Source organism: Sciurus carolinensis, chromosome 11 (genome assembly GCF_902686445.1).
Source record: "Sciurus carolinensis chromosome 11, mSciCar1.2, whole genome shotgun sequence".
In the NCBI taxonomy this organism is placed as follows: Eukaryota; Metazoa; Chordata; class Mammalia; order Rodentia; family Sciuridae; genus Sciurus; species Sciurus carolinensis.
This window is the reverse complement of record NC_062223.1, coordinates 54,412,719-54,425,721: the sequence shown is the minus strand read 5'-3', so window position 1 is coordinate 54,425,721 and position 13,003 is coordinate 54,412,719. Positions and strand designations below refer to the sequence as shown.

Below are 13,003 nucleotides of genomic sequence, written 5' to 3'. Positions count from 1 at the left end.
TGAAAAGGTTGAAATTCAATGCCCCAAATCTTTTAAAATCTGTTTTCTTCTCTTTTTCATTATTTTTACTGCCAGTACAAGTAAATAAGTGATGTAGTTTCTGGGTATTTCAGAGCCAATGACCAGTTCCAGATGAAAGCAATAATAAATGCAAAATGCATTTTTTCAATTATATCTAAAATTATCCACATTCCTTTGCCACCCTGAATCTATAGAGAGTTTCTAATTTGGGGGTGTAGGGTGTGGGGATAAATATCCGAGGATTTAAAAGATGGTATGCAAAAAAGGATCTGAATACCTGTCCCACTGCCATCATATACAACGGATGGAGAAATACATAGGAGAACAATACAAGTGATACTTTGCATCCAGTCTCCATGGGAAGTGGTAACCTGAGGTGGTTAGTACACTGAGCAAGGGGCCACTGTACATTAGAAATGAAGCAGACACTTGGACATCTGTCCACTTAATGCAAGACTTTTCATCTCAGAATACATACCCTAATAAACAACAGTTGGATTAAATTGTGTATGATGTTCAACATAATGCCGAACTAAGACTGAGAAAACGAAGGGTGGAATTGCATTTCCTTTAGTAAAGTGAAAACAGCCGTGAGCACAGACTTTTCTAAAATCTGATATTTAGAAAGAATTGTAAGAAGACATCAAATTCTTCAATTTGGAATGAAGAGTGGCTGAAGTTACTGGAAAGCTCATGCCTCTGAGTCTGCAAAATCACAGGCCAGGAAAGAACTTTTCCAACACCCAATTTTAATATTGTGCAAAAGCCATTGACTCTGTTAAAACCCTGGAGTTAAATATGATCCCCTCCCCACCCCCACCTCTTCTCTTAGGTTGGTGTTTGGGGGACAAGGAGGGGCTGGAGCTTGGCCCCAACCTCGGAATTGCTGCCAAGGGCTTGTAATACAATCTCTCCCCGTTTGAAGGGTAAATCAGTGTCAATTGCGTTTGCTGTCCACCAGAAAAAGTAAGCATTTTACTTCCGCTTGGTCTATGTGGACTGATGAAATGTAGGAAATCTGTTTCTGGCAGGGGGAAAAATCGTTTTCCCAAACAGCACCAAGAGGAGCCTTCAGTGAAGTATGAAGAGGGGCAGTGCGACTGTAGGAGCTGCCGCTGCCGCTGTGCTGGTGGGGTGCGGGGAGCCGCTGCTGCAAGACCTGCGCCTGGAAGGGGCCGGCCCCGAGAATCTGCAGGAGCCCAGGCGGGAGCCCTGGCGCCTCTGAGAGCAGCGGGCAACACAGCTCGGGACCTGGGGGTGAGCAAGGCGGGCTGGGCGAGCTCTCCGCCAACGCTGCAGCCGCGTGCATGCATGCTCTAGCAGCCAGGGGTTTCGGGAGCCCCTGCCGGTCTGTTTCACCAGGGGCGGCGGGGGAGGGGCAGGTTACTAACAATAACCGCAGAGATGTGGCGGGGAAGAGTGAGAGTCACGGCAAGTGTAGTCTGGGGCCCTGAGAGCCACAGTACCTGCGGTGGGTGATTTTCTGATTCCCCGGAAACAACCATGTGCTCCTCATCCTGATTGTGGAGCGACCCAAATGACCATACCACGAAAAGCCTGCTGGGATGGCTCAGCCAACCCGGGACCGAAGTGAGGAGTTCTAATTAGCACATTGATTATAAATGTACACATATGTATACGTGCACAGTGTCTAATGCACGCTCAGCGTTGTCTGTTCCTCGGAGAGAAGGGCGAAGGAAGGGTGGTTAATGGGTTGATCTTGAAAGTTTTTGAGTCAGGAAGGCCAGGATGAGAAGAAAGAATGTGACACTTGAGATTGGGGGAGATACTCTTTATCCATTGAATGAGTTCGATGGAGTTGTGCTTTTCCTTAATGAACATACTCTAGCCCATGTAGCAATACCTTTGAGAAGTTTTGCGTGGTATCATTATTTTTGTCCAGCTTAAAGAGTAGACTGGAGTCCGAAATTGGGGAGCAGAGGAGCCAACTCTGGAAGCATTAATTATTGAATCAACTCAGTATGGTAAATGGCAATTAACTGTCCAGATATTCGGTTTTTCTAGTCTCTGGAAAGGAGAGAGAGCAAAATCAGGAGTTTACAGATTCTGTTTTCTACATTCCCGTACAATTGGAGGTGTGCGTTAGGGGGCGCATATTCACATATTTTGCCAAGTGAACCTTTCTTAAAATCTTCCCCCTTTCTTCATCTTCATCTCCATTCTTTTACAATTAAGAAGTTACAAAACTTTACTCTTATCATCTACCCCTCCCACCCAACCTTCTCCAACAAAATTTGATTAATTGTATATGGGAGATTTTATGCAGAGGAAATAAGATCTGCATGTGCACAGGAACACCCATTTGGCCTCCTGGGGTTGAAATAAAGGCTCAGACAAGTTGGATGTACCAACCAGGCAGAGGAAGTTCTTTATTCCTCCCCACCTATCCCCTGAGATTCACAGAGGCAAGGCTGAGAACAAACCCTTGTACTCATTGCTTCTTTCCTCTAACCTCTTAGCTTTGTGGACACTGATTAACTACAGCTGGGATCTGATATGACCAGTTTGTCTTTGAAATTGATCAATGAGTTCCTTCTCAAGGAATGCTTCCCTCTAACTGTGGAAAAGGTGGTGGTAATGGTGGTCCTTTCCAACATGGGCATTGAAGTTCTGGCTGCTTAAGGAAGGTAAGGGCCAGTGGGATGAAGCATTGGACAGGTGCCTTGCCAGTGCACACTGGGGCATTTGCACAGGGCTGCCTGAGTAGTCTATGTCACAGAAAGGTAGCTTTGATTTCAGCCTATGTTTTAGTTAACTTTGGGATTATTTCTTCACTTCATTCCTAACTACTCTGCTTGGGTGATGTGGATTGTGCTGTATTGGGCAAAACATTCACATGGCAAAATTTATTTCACCTAGTATAAAAGGACATGTGATTGCCCCTGGGTTTCCTGGTATCTTGGTGTGAAACCTTAGCTAAACCTTAAACTTGTAAGTATGCTGAAATGTCAGGTCTTATATCAATCTTCAGTGTACTGTGTATTATTTTAGAACTTTGCTTCAAGATTGGAAGTCTGCATTGTAGACTCTGGGAACTTTTGGAAGAACTAAGTTACCTTGGTTGAAAACAAATGAGGAGGCTCTCACAATTTGTTTACTTCTGTTTAAAGTTGCCACAGATGTTGTGTTATTTGGTATTTTTGTGGTTAGTGCCCCAGATAATATCCACTCTTTCTTTAAAATTTTTCCTTAGTGACTGTAAGGGTTTTCCATTCAATGTTTTTGACTAGAGGAAAGATCTAGGATCAACGTATAAAATATCTCTTATGAAAATGGATAGGGTGTCTGTGTAATTTTCCATATTAAAAAAACTTTTGGGATCAGTTCAATTGAACCTTTGCTAATTTTTTCCCCTAAACGAGAAATTCATATCTAGAAATAAAATGTAGAACTCTCCTAAGTCTTAACTACCTCAGAGTCAAATAAATCAGAAATGTTTGTGTTATAATTTTTTACAAAAACCTGCTCAATAATTAAGATTTACCTAATTGATTTGCATGAACTTTTGATATGTCATTAAATACTTCCAATTAATTAAATTTGCCTAGTTTTGTATGTTTTAATTTAATCTGGTAGGGGCATAAAATCTGTTTTAAATTATTTGGAAGAATAATTTATGGGTCTTTTTTTTAAAACTCAGATTAAAAAAAAACTAATGTCATGAGAATATAGAAAATCAATTCCCCCTCAGCCTTATTATTGTTGTCGTTGTTATTATTATTATTATTATTATGGTCATGATTTGAGAAAGACTAGGTATTGTAGGTACACCATCATTTCATTTAAGACAAATTATTATAGGGCTGTGATTAAAAAAGAGAAGTACCTGGAGGAGAGTTAATATCATAGGGATTTGGCTCCAGGAGGGTAGACGAGGATACTTCTAAGGACTATGTCTAAACAGCTTTGTTACTTTGGGCAATATTTCTCCTTAGGCCCAAGATCCTTGCTAACAATGAAGAACTTCAATTGATACATTTTCTAAAGTTGCTTTGAGTTTAAAGATTTTATCACATAAGTAGATATACTAGGGTTGAATGTTATTTTGCTGTTATGTTTGTTTATACTTTATCTGTGGACAAATGGCACCCTTGCTAGGTATAGAAGTTCCATTATAAACTTTGAACTCACCTTTCTGCTTAAATTGTTGACTTTATTTTCTGATTAGATACATAGATTAAGATTTTGCATTCATAACATTGATTGAGAATATGTGTTATGTAGAGAGATTATGATTGGTCAAAATGAATTACACAAGAGTAAAATATAATGTTTGAAAAAAACTTTTTTTTTTTAAATTTTTTGAGTCTAGCTTGAAAGATGATATTTTCTCCTTTCAGATTTTGAAAAGATTTTTGGTTTGTGGCATTTTTGTTTGCTTTTAATATTAAAAAAGTGGTGTAAGTTGCCTATACATTTTGTTTCTGTATTGCTTAACATCTGTAACACCCAAAGCTGAATAGACACAGGTTAGGTCAACAATGCTGACGGGATCAGAGGTTGCCTTTAGTGAGGGATGTTTGTCATTAGGACTTCTTGTGGTCACTGACCACACTTGAATGTGTGTGTATGTGTGTGTGTGAGAGAGAGACAGACAGAGACAGTGTGTGTAAGAGAGAGACAGGCAGAGACAGAAAGAAGGGAGAGTTGAGGTGGGATGGTAGTGATATCCTCTTAGAGCATCCCTCTATCTTAATAGCTTATGCTCTTCAACTGGTATAAAAAATTAGTATGATAAAGAAGCACATTGTAAACACACAAGCACTAGTCATTGTACAGCTCAACCTTTCACATATCATCTTGGCAATGGCATTCTTCTTGATATGAATAAAACTTTGGATTTTTCATTATTTATGACTTTATAACACTAATACTTTATCTCCTTGCACTTCTCCCCCTTTACTGTTGTTTTCTTAATGATTCAGAATTATCTATAATGGTCTTACTTTGTTGCAGATTTCTTTACAAATTAATCAGTGGAAGTGTTTGTTTTTGTATTGTTATGTTTTGGGTTTTTTTTTTGGTATATTTTCTGAGGACAATGCTTTAGATTTTGCTAAAATAAAATATATTGGCCATAAAATACATAATTAGCATTAGCACAAATATTTATTCCTCATAATTTTCTTTGAAGTGTTAGCCTCCACTGTACATAGTGAAAACTCAGGTGCAAAGAGAAAAAGACATGGGACTAGAATAGAATATTTACCTAATGCAAGGTAGCGGGACCATTATTTTATCCTATTTCTTCTGATTCCAATATTGTTTCCAGGAATCTGACTTTTATTTATTTTATTTTATTTGTTGTAATTAATTGTACATGGCAGTAGAATGCATTTATGTTGAATCTTACGGAAAACAGTAGAGATATAATGTTTATCTAATTTTATTCTTATTTTTTCTTTCTTTCATATTTATTTTCTATGTAATATTGCAATTCATTTTCTCTAACTTGGCAGCTTCTAGAGATGGACCTCAAGCCATCTTGGTCATAATAAAGCACACCTCTAGGTGGCATAAAAGAATGCTTTTTTTTTTTTTTTTTCCCATAGTCAACTGATTTCTTCAGCTGGGATTCTGGAGCAACAGACTTTAAACATGTGATATTTTACTTATGGAGTCATTAACTTTTTCTTCTTCCCCTGGGCTTATTCAAGTCTCATCATATTCATAATTGCTATTCCAGATCACATCTACTATGGAAAGAAAGAAAGAAAAATCTACACACACACAGTCTTTGAAAAATCCTGTATTAAGTTTCTGCATGTTTTTCCCTTTAAATTTTGTTTTTCTGAATTCTAAGTCCTGAAGGGTGAGTTATCCACTTTTGATAGACCCAGAAAGCTTGCTGGAACCATAGTTTATAAGACTCATAGAAGTATTTGAGTTCTTACTCTTTTGCCAAAATTACTGATCAAGCTTCTAAAATATTTAGATTACATGAATTTATTAGAAATATCTGTAAATGTACATGAATTTATTAGAAATATCTGTAAATGTCTAGATATACAAAATTTGTTTCTAACTTCCTAACTTTGTTCTTTAATCCTAGTGGCTCATTTAATCATTTCATTTTCCATCTTTATAAGCTACTCCTTGACATCTTTTTGTTTTCGAAAACTTTTCAATGAATTCAAAAGAACCGAAATGATCCTTTTGTTACAGTTTGTTCTTTATAATCCAATTCAACTCACCCAGATTGATTCAACAAATAATTTATAAAAATTATAAAAATGTTCAACTTCTGTAACTATGTGTTCATCTGGGTACTATAAACTCATTGAACCTTTCTTCACAGTTTAGTCATTTGTATTGGAATCTACTTCTCCATAGAGTAAAATCCTCCAAACTCCAAATTTTGGTCCTGCAATATGAATCCATTTCAAGTTTCCTGTGCGGGGCTCTACAAAGTCTAAATCTAAGACCTCCACTTGGCTACTTTAAGCTAACCCACCTGGTCGTGCTCAGTTTAGTGGCAATCTGAAAATTGAAATGGATTGGAGAGACTGGATTGACAATTCTAAATCTATTCAGAGGGACTTAAAGGGTTCCCATTTATGACAGTGACTTTAGTTTTCTACACAGTTGTCATAGACAATACAAGTTTAACTAACTTTTATTGCATATTAATTAACTTGTTAATCTTTTCGACTTCATGTCGGCCTCCTGAGGCATTGTAACTCTTCTTGGATTTTCTCCCCACTGGAGTTTTGATTATATACAAAGTATTAGAATAAAAACTGTTGGCATATTCTAATTGGTTTTACTTGATGATTACCTGCACATATTAGAAGATAGCTTGAATTACATTTCTGGCAAAATGCAAGCCAGATGACATGAGAAATAAATGTAGCACTGTCAAGGAAGATAAAAACTTCACTGTTTGCAAGTATTGAGGGGAAGGATTGTGTCCCTCTGACTCATTGAAATGGTTGCAACCCATTAGGCTTACTGTAAACTATCCCTTGATGAATTCTTTGCTGGACAATGAGCTTAAGAATCTGAGGTGTCTTCTTGCTTTTACAGAGCAAAATAGGTCTCTGATGCTTCAATGGAAGTTGCAGAACACATAATAGGGTGTAGGTAAAGTTACTAAAGCACCACATCTCACTTTCAGGAAAGTAGTGGGAGAGATTGTGTCTTGAGAAGAAAGGCATTTTAGAGGTAATCCTTTTAAGATTTCAATTAGTTATTTAAATACATGAATCATGTGCTTAAATGTATTATTCCTTAAATGTTTGTTTCTGAGGCCAGCTGACTTGTAGGCATCTTAACTAGCTAAAAAGAGATGTTTTATTTTGCTGGGAATGGACGTATTTTTAAAAGAACAGGGATTGAAAAGTGTTTTAGGACTTTTGTGATTAATCACAAGGTTTGGAAAAAACGTTAGGACTTTATATGGATAATGTCATTATTAACTGTGATAGAATTCAACAATGGTAATGTTCTGATTTCTATACTGACAATTAAGTAACTTATCTCAAGGTAGAGTAAAACCATTTCATATTTATGCTGCTTCGCTTTAGATACTTAGACTTGTAGAGGATGTTTTCAAAGAAAATTTATGGTAATTGTTTTAAAAAATTATTCAAAAGAGTAATTGCATTAGAAATAAAATTGTGCCTTTAAGTCATTATATATATGACACATTTTAGATATTTTCTCACTTCCCTAACAGTCTTTTCTAATATTTAGGAGAAGGTGACATTTTGCATTGTTTGAGATATCAATGTCTTACATTTTCAAAAATAGTCATTAAAAGAAATTAATCAATTCTAAATGAATTACATTTCCAGCTTAACTGAAAAGGAAAAACATACAAAGTTTCTAAGAATAAAACCCAAAAGATAACATATAACAATAAGTTTACTTTAAAGTGCCACAGATGCCTTGGAGATGTAGCTCAGTGGTAGAGGGCTTCCCAAGCATGCGCAAAGTCATGGGTTCTTTCCTAGCCCTGAAAACTAGAAAGTAAAACAACTACTAATATATAACTGAAAATCCCATGATAGCACACAAATCTTACTCCATGCCTGTTGCAAATATTTTCATTTTCATTGTCATTTAATTATGTGTTATTTGAGTAATTTCATATGCATATTGTATTTGTAGACAAAGTTGATAAACATATGACTTCATTATTTTAGCAGTTTCAACAATTTCTGTAACTTATATACTGAAAACCATGAATAAAAAAGTCATATTTAGAGCACACATATATATATATATATCCATATATGTATATATATTCAAATACCTCTTCTATGATACACATGGGAAGTTGTACTAGGCATAAGGAAATCAGGTAAATGAAATCATTTCTTGTTTTCTAGAATAAAACATTTATCTATGCCTACTCTAAAAATTATTTCAAACAAAATCCAGCAGGTAAAACAGATTAAGTGGGAAGATAGAAAGAAGGAAAAACATAACAGTAGATGACAAAAAACCACCTGTGACAGGATTTGTTAGTATTAAGGTGTAATTCTTTATTAGTAGTATGGGTTCTCAGTTAATCCATTTCATAAAAAATGTGTCATTATGGAAAGAGTGTTGAACTGTGAAGACCCAGATTCAGCCTACCTGTGATCTGTGTGATCTTTGTGACCTTGGTTAAGTCCGATTCTCTCTGGTTGTTTCCTTCTGTGACTGTCAAAGAGATCCTTTGAATGTACCACCTTGCCTGTCCCCCACCCAATTTTTTCATTGTGAGTGTGTAATTAATTGGCTATTTTCAAGAACCAAGTGCTGTGCTTAATCTTTTAGGCAATAGTCTTAAGAGGACTATGTGTTTACCATAAATTGTGCAAATAATGTAACTGATAATATTTAGTCCTAAAATTCTATAGAAACTTATGCTTTCAAAAATTAACCTGAACAATGAGAGTTAACAAATTGGACACTAAAATTTTAATTTGACCACTTTTTATTATGTTTGAATAAATGGAATTTCTTGCCTTAGCAGCTGGTTCTTTCCAAATATATTATTTTACATGAACTAAGAGCGTACTGTTTGATTTCCTATTTGACCTTTGATTGCTGCTCTTTCCTACCAAGTGGTTGGCCAAAAATAAGAGGGCCAGCACAAATAAAGCAAATAATGTTTCATGTGGTTTAATAATTAATCACCTGACTTATCACCAAAAAAAAAAAAAAAAAACTATGAAACTGGTTCATTACACTGTCATGGTGGCAAGAATCTAGCCACAAAAGTCTTTATAAAAGCAATTGCTCTTTTGTTTCCAAAACAGGTATTACCAGTGGATAAATAATGTGCACTGCTCTGAGCCCAAAGGTGCGCAGTGGACCTGGTCTCTCTGATATGCATCAGTATAGCCAATGGCTGGCCAGCAGACATGAAGCTAATTTGCTACCGATGAAAGAAGATCTGGCCTTGTGGTTAACCAATCTATTAGGTAAGGTTGTAAGATATCATTTTGGGACCATAGATAACATTTTATTGTTGTGCCTTTTCCTCTTACAGTGTCCTTCACCTAAGCATGTGATAGCACCTTGGAAAGAAAGGCTTTCATTATTTGGATTTTTCATCTGGGAAATCTGAGGCATGTGGAAAATTTAAATGAATTTCCCAATGTCTCTCACATGAACTGTGATTCATGATTCCAACGTCATGCATTGAAATGTGGAAATATGTGGTCAAATTGCTTAGTACATTTATATACTGGTCTGATTTATTTTTCACTTCTCTTTCATATCACTGACCAACTTGACCTATTCTTTGACAATGTTCACAGGCCATAGTCTGTGAAATCTAGTTTCTAAAAATGGATTTATTTGTCCTACTTTTATAGCACACCTTCTAAAATTGCTGAATACCCAAACTCAGTAACAAAAACATCTATCCTTTGTTCAAATGAGCTGACTACAGTCATTTGACTGTGAACTAAAATTTTTCTTCTCAATTCACCTTTGTTTTCATGTACTTGTCTGAAAGTATTGTTGAGAAAAAGTCTATCTCAAGCAAAGCTGCTCTTTTTTTTTCTGGCATATTGACTGGATAAAATTTCTACCATTTGCAAAATAGATTTATACATTTAAATGATCATAGTATACATACCTGTACTGTTTCCACTAATATTTTCCCTGTAGAATAAAATTGATTTACATCTTGAGGAAGGGATGCTTACATAGTTTATAAGATGTAAGTTTGAATATTGAGTAAAAGCAAAATTTATAAGGCACTTTGTCATTTGCTAAAGGGATTTTGCCAACATGGCTTTATTCTTTAAGGAATTCTTTAGGGTTAGTGTTCTTATCTTCACTTTCTAGTTGATGAAACTGAAGAGCTTAATAAAAAGCACCCTGTCCACCTGAAATTTTTGCCTGGTGTGGTGAGGTTTTAGCACATTTTAACAAGGTTTTTCCCTGCTTGCTGTGGTTGTGAATTTTTGCATGGATTTTGTTTATTCTTATTTATTTTCTCCTCTTTATCTTAGAGTTAGGTGTTTGTTTATTCTTCACTGTGTGCACCCTATTTTAGCAGCTTTTCAGAGTTTAAGCAGAGCTACCAAATTAGGGTACATAAACTGTGGTATTCCAAAAGGTGCTCAAGGGACAATGAGTCAGAAATCCAGTCACACCCCCCAGCAAGACCTTTCCCTTCACTCTTTGGTAAAGTCCTCTCTACCAGAAGGAGGGAGTTACCGTCTGTTAGTAATTCATCCATGCAAAGAAGGAATTTTATTTCTATCAGATGTAGTTATTTTAGCTTAAACATGGATTTTTCTCTTTTATCACTTTAGAGTTCACTAATGATTTTATATTAGCAATTCATTAACTTTCAACTGTCTGTCTTCTTATATGAACTATCACGTGTATGGCAGTACAAGAAATTAAGATTACAGGCTCTGGAAATACCTGCTGGCATTTGAACCCCAGCTCTGTTAATTTCTACAAGTGTTATCTCGGGCAAGTTACTGAACATCTCTGTGCCTTGTTTTCTCGTGTATAGAATAGTTATAAGTATTATCTACTTTACAGGTTGTTGTGGAAGTAAATAAATATATATAATACTTAAAACAGTGCCTGGCATATAGTAAACACGTTACTCCATTTATATAGTTCAGTGAAACTGTTAATTTGATTTAGTGCATAAAGTCATTCATTAATTCAAGAAAAATGTGTGAGCCCAGCCGTGTTGGACTCTAGAATAAGAATGTGTCATTTCAACTCAGTTTCATCACTTACTGTGTGTCTTATTGCAAACTGCCTCAGTTCTACTATCTGTAAAATTTGTACAATACTAATACCAACTTTAAAGATTTGGTGGTAGTTTGAATGAGATTATCACCCTTAGATTATGGTCTGTAACATGATAATCAACCAGTAAATAATAACTATTACAAATATGTTTCAGACACATTCTGAATTGTAGTACAGGTGATTAAGAATAGACATAGTACCTATTCTTACAAAGCTTGGCGTAGATTAGCAAAGAAACACATTATATAGGTAATTGAATATGTAAATCCAATTGACTGATAAACCCAAATATATTGAAGTTGCGATCACAATGTGAAATGGGGTGTGGGTAGGGCAAAATATCAAAGGGCTTGAGGAAAATTTCAAGGGGCTTATATTTAAAGTGAGAGCTAAAGAATGATTGGTACCTAGCAAGACAAAGCATGGAGTAAGAGTCTTTGTGGAAGGAAAGGGAATTGAGGCAGGAAGGAGTTTAACAATTTGGAAGAAATAAATGAAGGCTACCATCAACACAATAGAGAGAGTTTCATCAGACTTTTTAGATCTAAATCACATACTGCTTTGAGTAGCACATTAAGGAACTTACAATTTACGATACAATCAATGAAGAGCCATTGAAATTTCCAGGCAGGGGAAGTGTGACTAATTAGAGGATAGCCTGATTTTACAGGGACACTCCAATGTCCCATGACTTGTCATCAAAGGCATTTTATTTAGTGAATGTGATCACTTACAATGTAGCTTGATCAGTGTGACAGCCCAAGACAGTCTCAAAGAAGAGAGCCAGTGTGTGTAATGGAAAGATCCTTGGATTAAAAGTCAGGAGACCTGGCTCCTAACTGGGAGTCAGGAGACCTGGCTTCTGGTTCTGGCTCTGCAACTCCATAGGAAACCTGCCCAGAGTCACTCAGCTATCTTTTCTGTGCTCGGTGTCCTCAACCATAAAATGAGGGATTGGAGTAGATGATCTCTAATATCTTTTCCACTCCCAAAAGTTAAGTTTTCAAGAAATCCATCTGTTGAGACCCAAGAGGGCAATTGAGGTCATCGATATGCATAAACAAGGAAAGGATTTATAGAAAGGAATGACCTTCTTTTGAAGAATAAGATTGTTCTTTTTTATTTTAATTTTAGTAGTTGTAAGACAAATGCAATTGATGGCTTATGAATTTTCTCAGGAACAGACTCCCGAACGAATCTCAAGATACATGTAGTAAAGTATTACCTTTGAATTCTCTTGAGTCTATATGAAGTAGAATGATAATGAACTTCAAGTGATTACCCTCATGGCAAGTTGGAAAGTAGCCTAATAACTTGAGATTATTTCAAGTGGTAAAACATTTGGAAATAGGAAACTGTTAGTACCAAAATGGTGGTTACAAGGAGAGGAGGAATAAATGTATGGCCATGTTAGGTAATTTTCTTATGTACATTTAGTATTCACATACTCTGGAAATGGAATCATTAAGGTAAATTTTAAAATTATTTATTACTGGCTATTTTGTCCCTTCAGAAATATTTGCAGGTTTTTACCATGCTGTTCTCTTTCCAAGTCTTACTTTTTATCTGCTTGAAAGTTGGAGATGTCTTGAAAGTAGTTTCAAAGTTAATGTTTTCTCCATAGAAAGTATTTGAATTTCACCTTGAAGTAGAAATTTGCATACTAAATTAAAGCCTTAAATTAGGTTTTACTGTTGTGATATGGGATCTTACTTTATCATTGTGTTATGGAAATATT

The 13,003-nt window shown here is 35.9% G+C and overlaps 1 protein-coding gene across 4 annotated transcripts in view; it reads left to right on the top strand.

The window, feature by feature from the left end:
- The first annotated feature begins 999 nt into the window (after nucleotides 1-999).
- The window catches only part of Gas2 (growth arrest specific 2), a 124,335-nt gene continuing 112,331 nt past the window's right edge, over nucleotides 1,000-13,003 (top strand). Inside the window, exons 1-2 of one of the 4 annotated variants that reach the window (XM_047518379.1) lie at nucleotides 1,000-1,278; nucleotides 9,294-9,458. In XM_047518379.1, the coding sequence (XP_047374335.1) occupies nucleotides 9,314-9,458 (145 nt within the window). In that variant the 5' untranslated portion in view covers nucleotides 1,000-1,278; nucleotides 9,294-9,313. Of the gene's footprint in view, nucleotides 1,279-2,579; nucleotides 2,670-9,293; nucleotides 9,459-13,003 lie in introns of those variants that run through there. The other 3 variants (XM_047518378.1, XM_047518376.1, XM_047518377.1) reach the window with 3 other exon arrangements.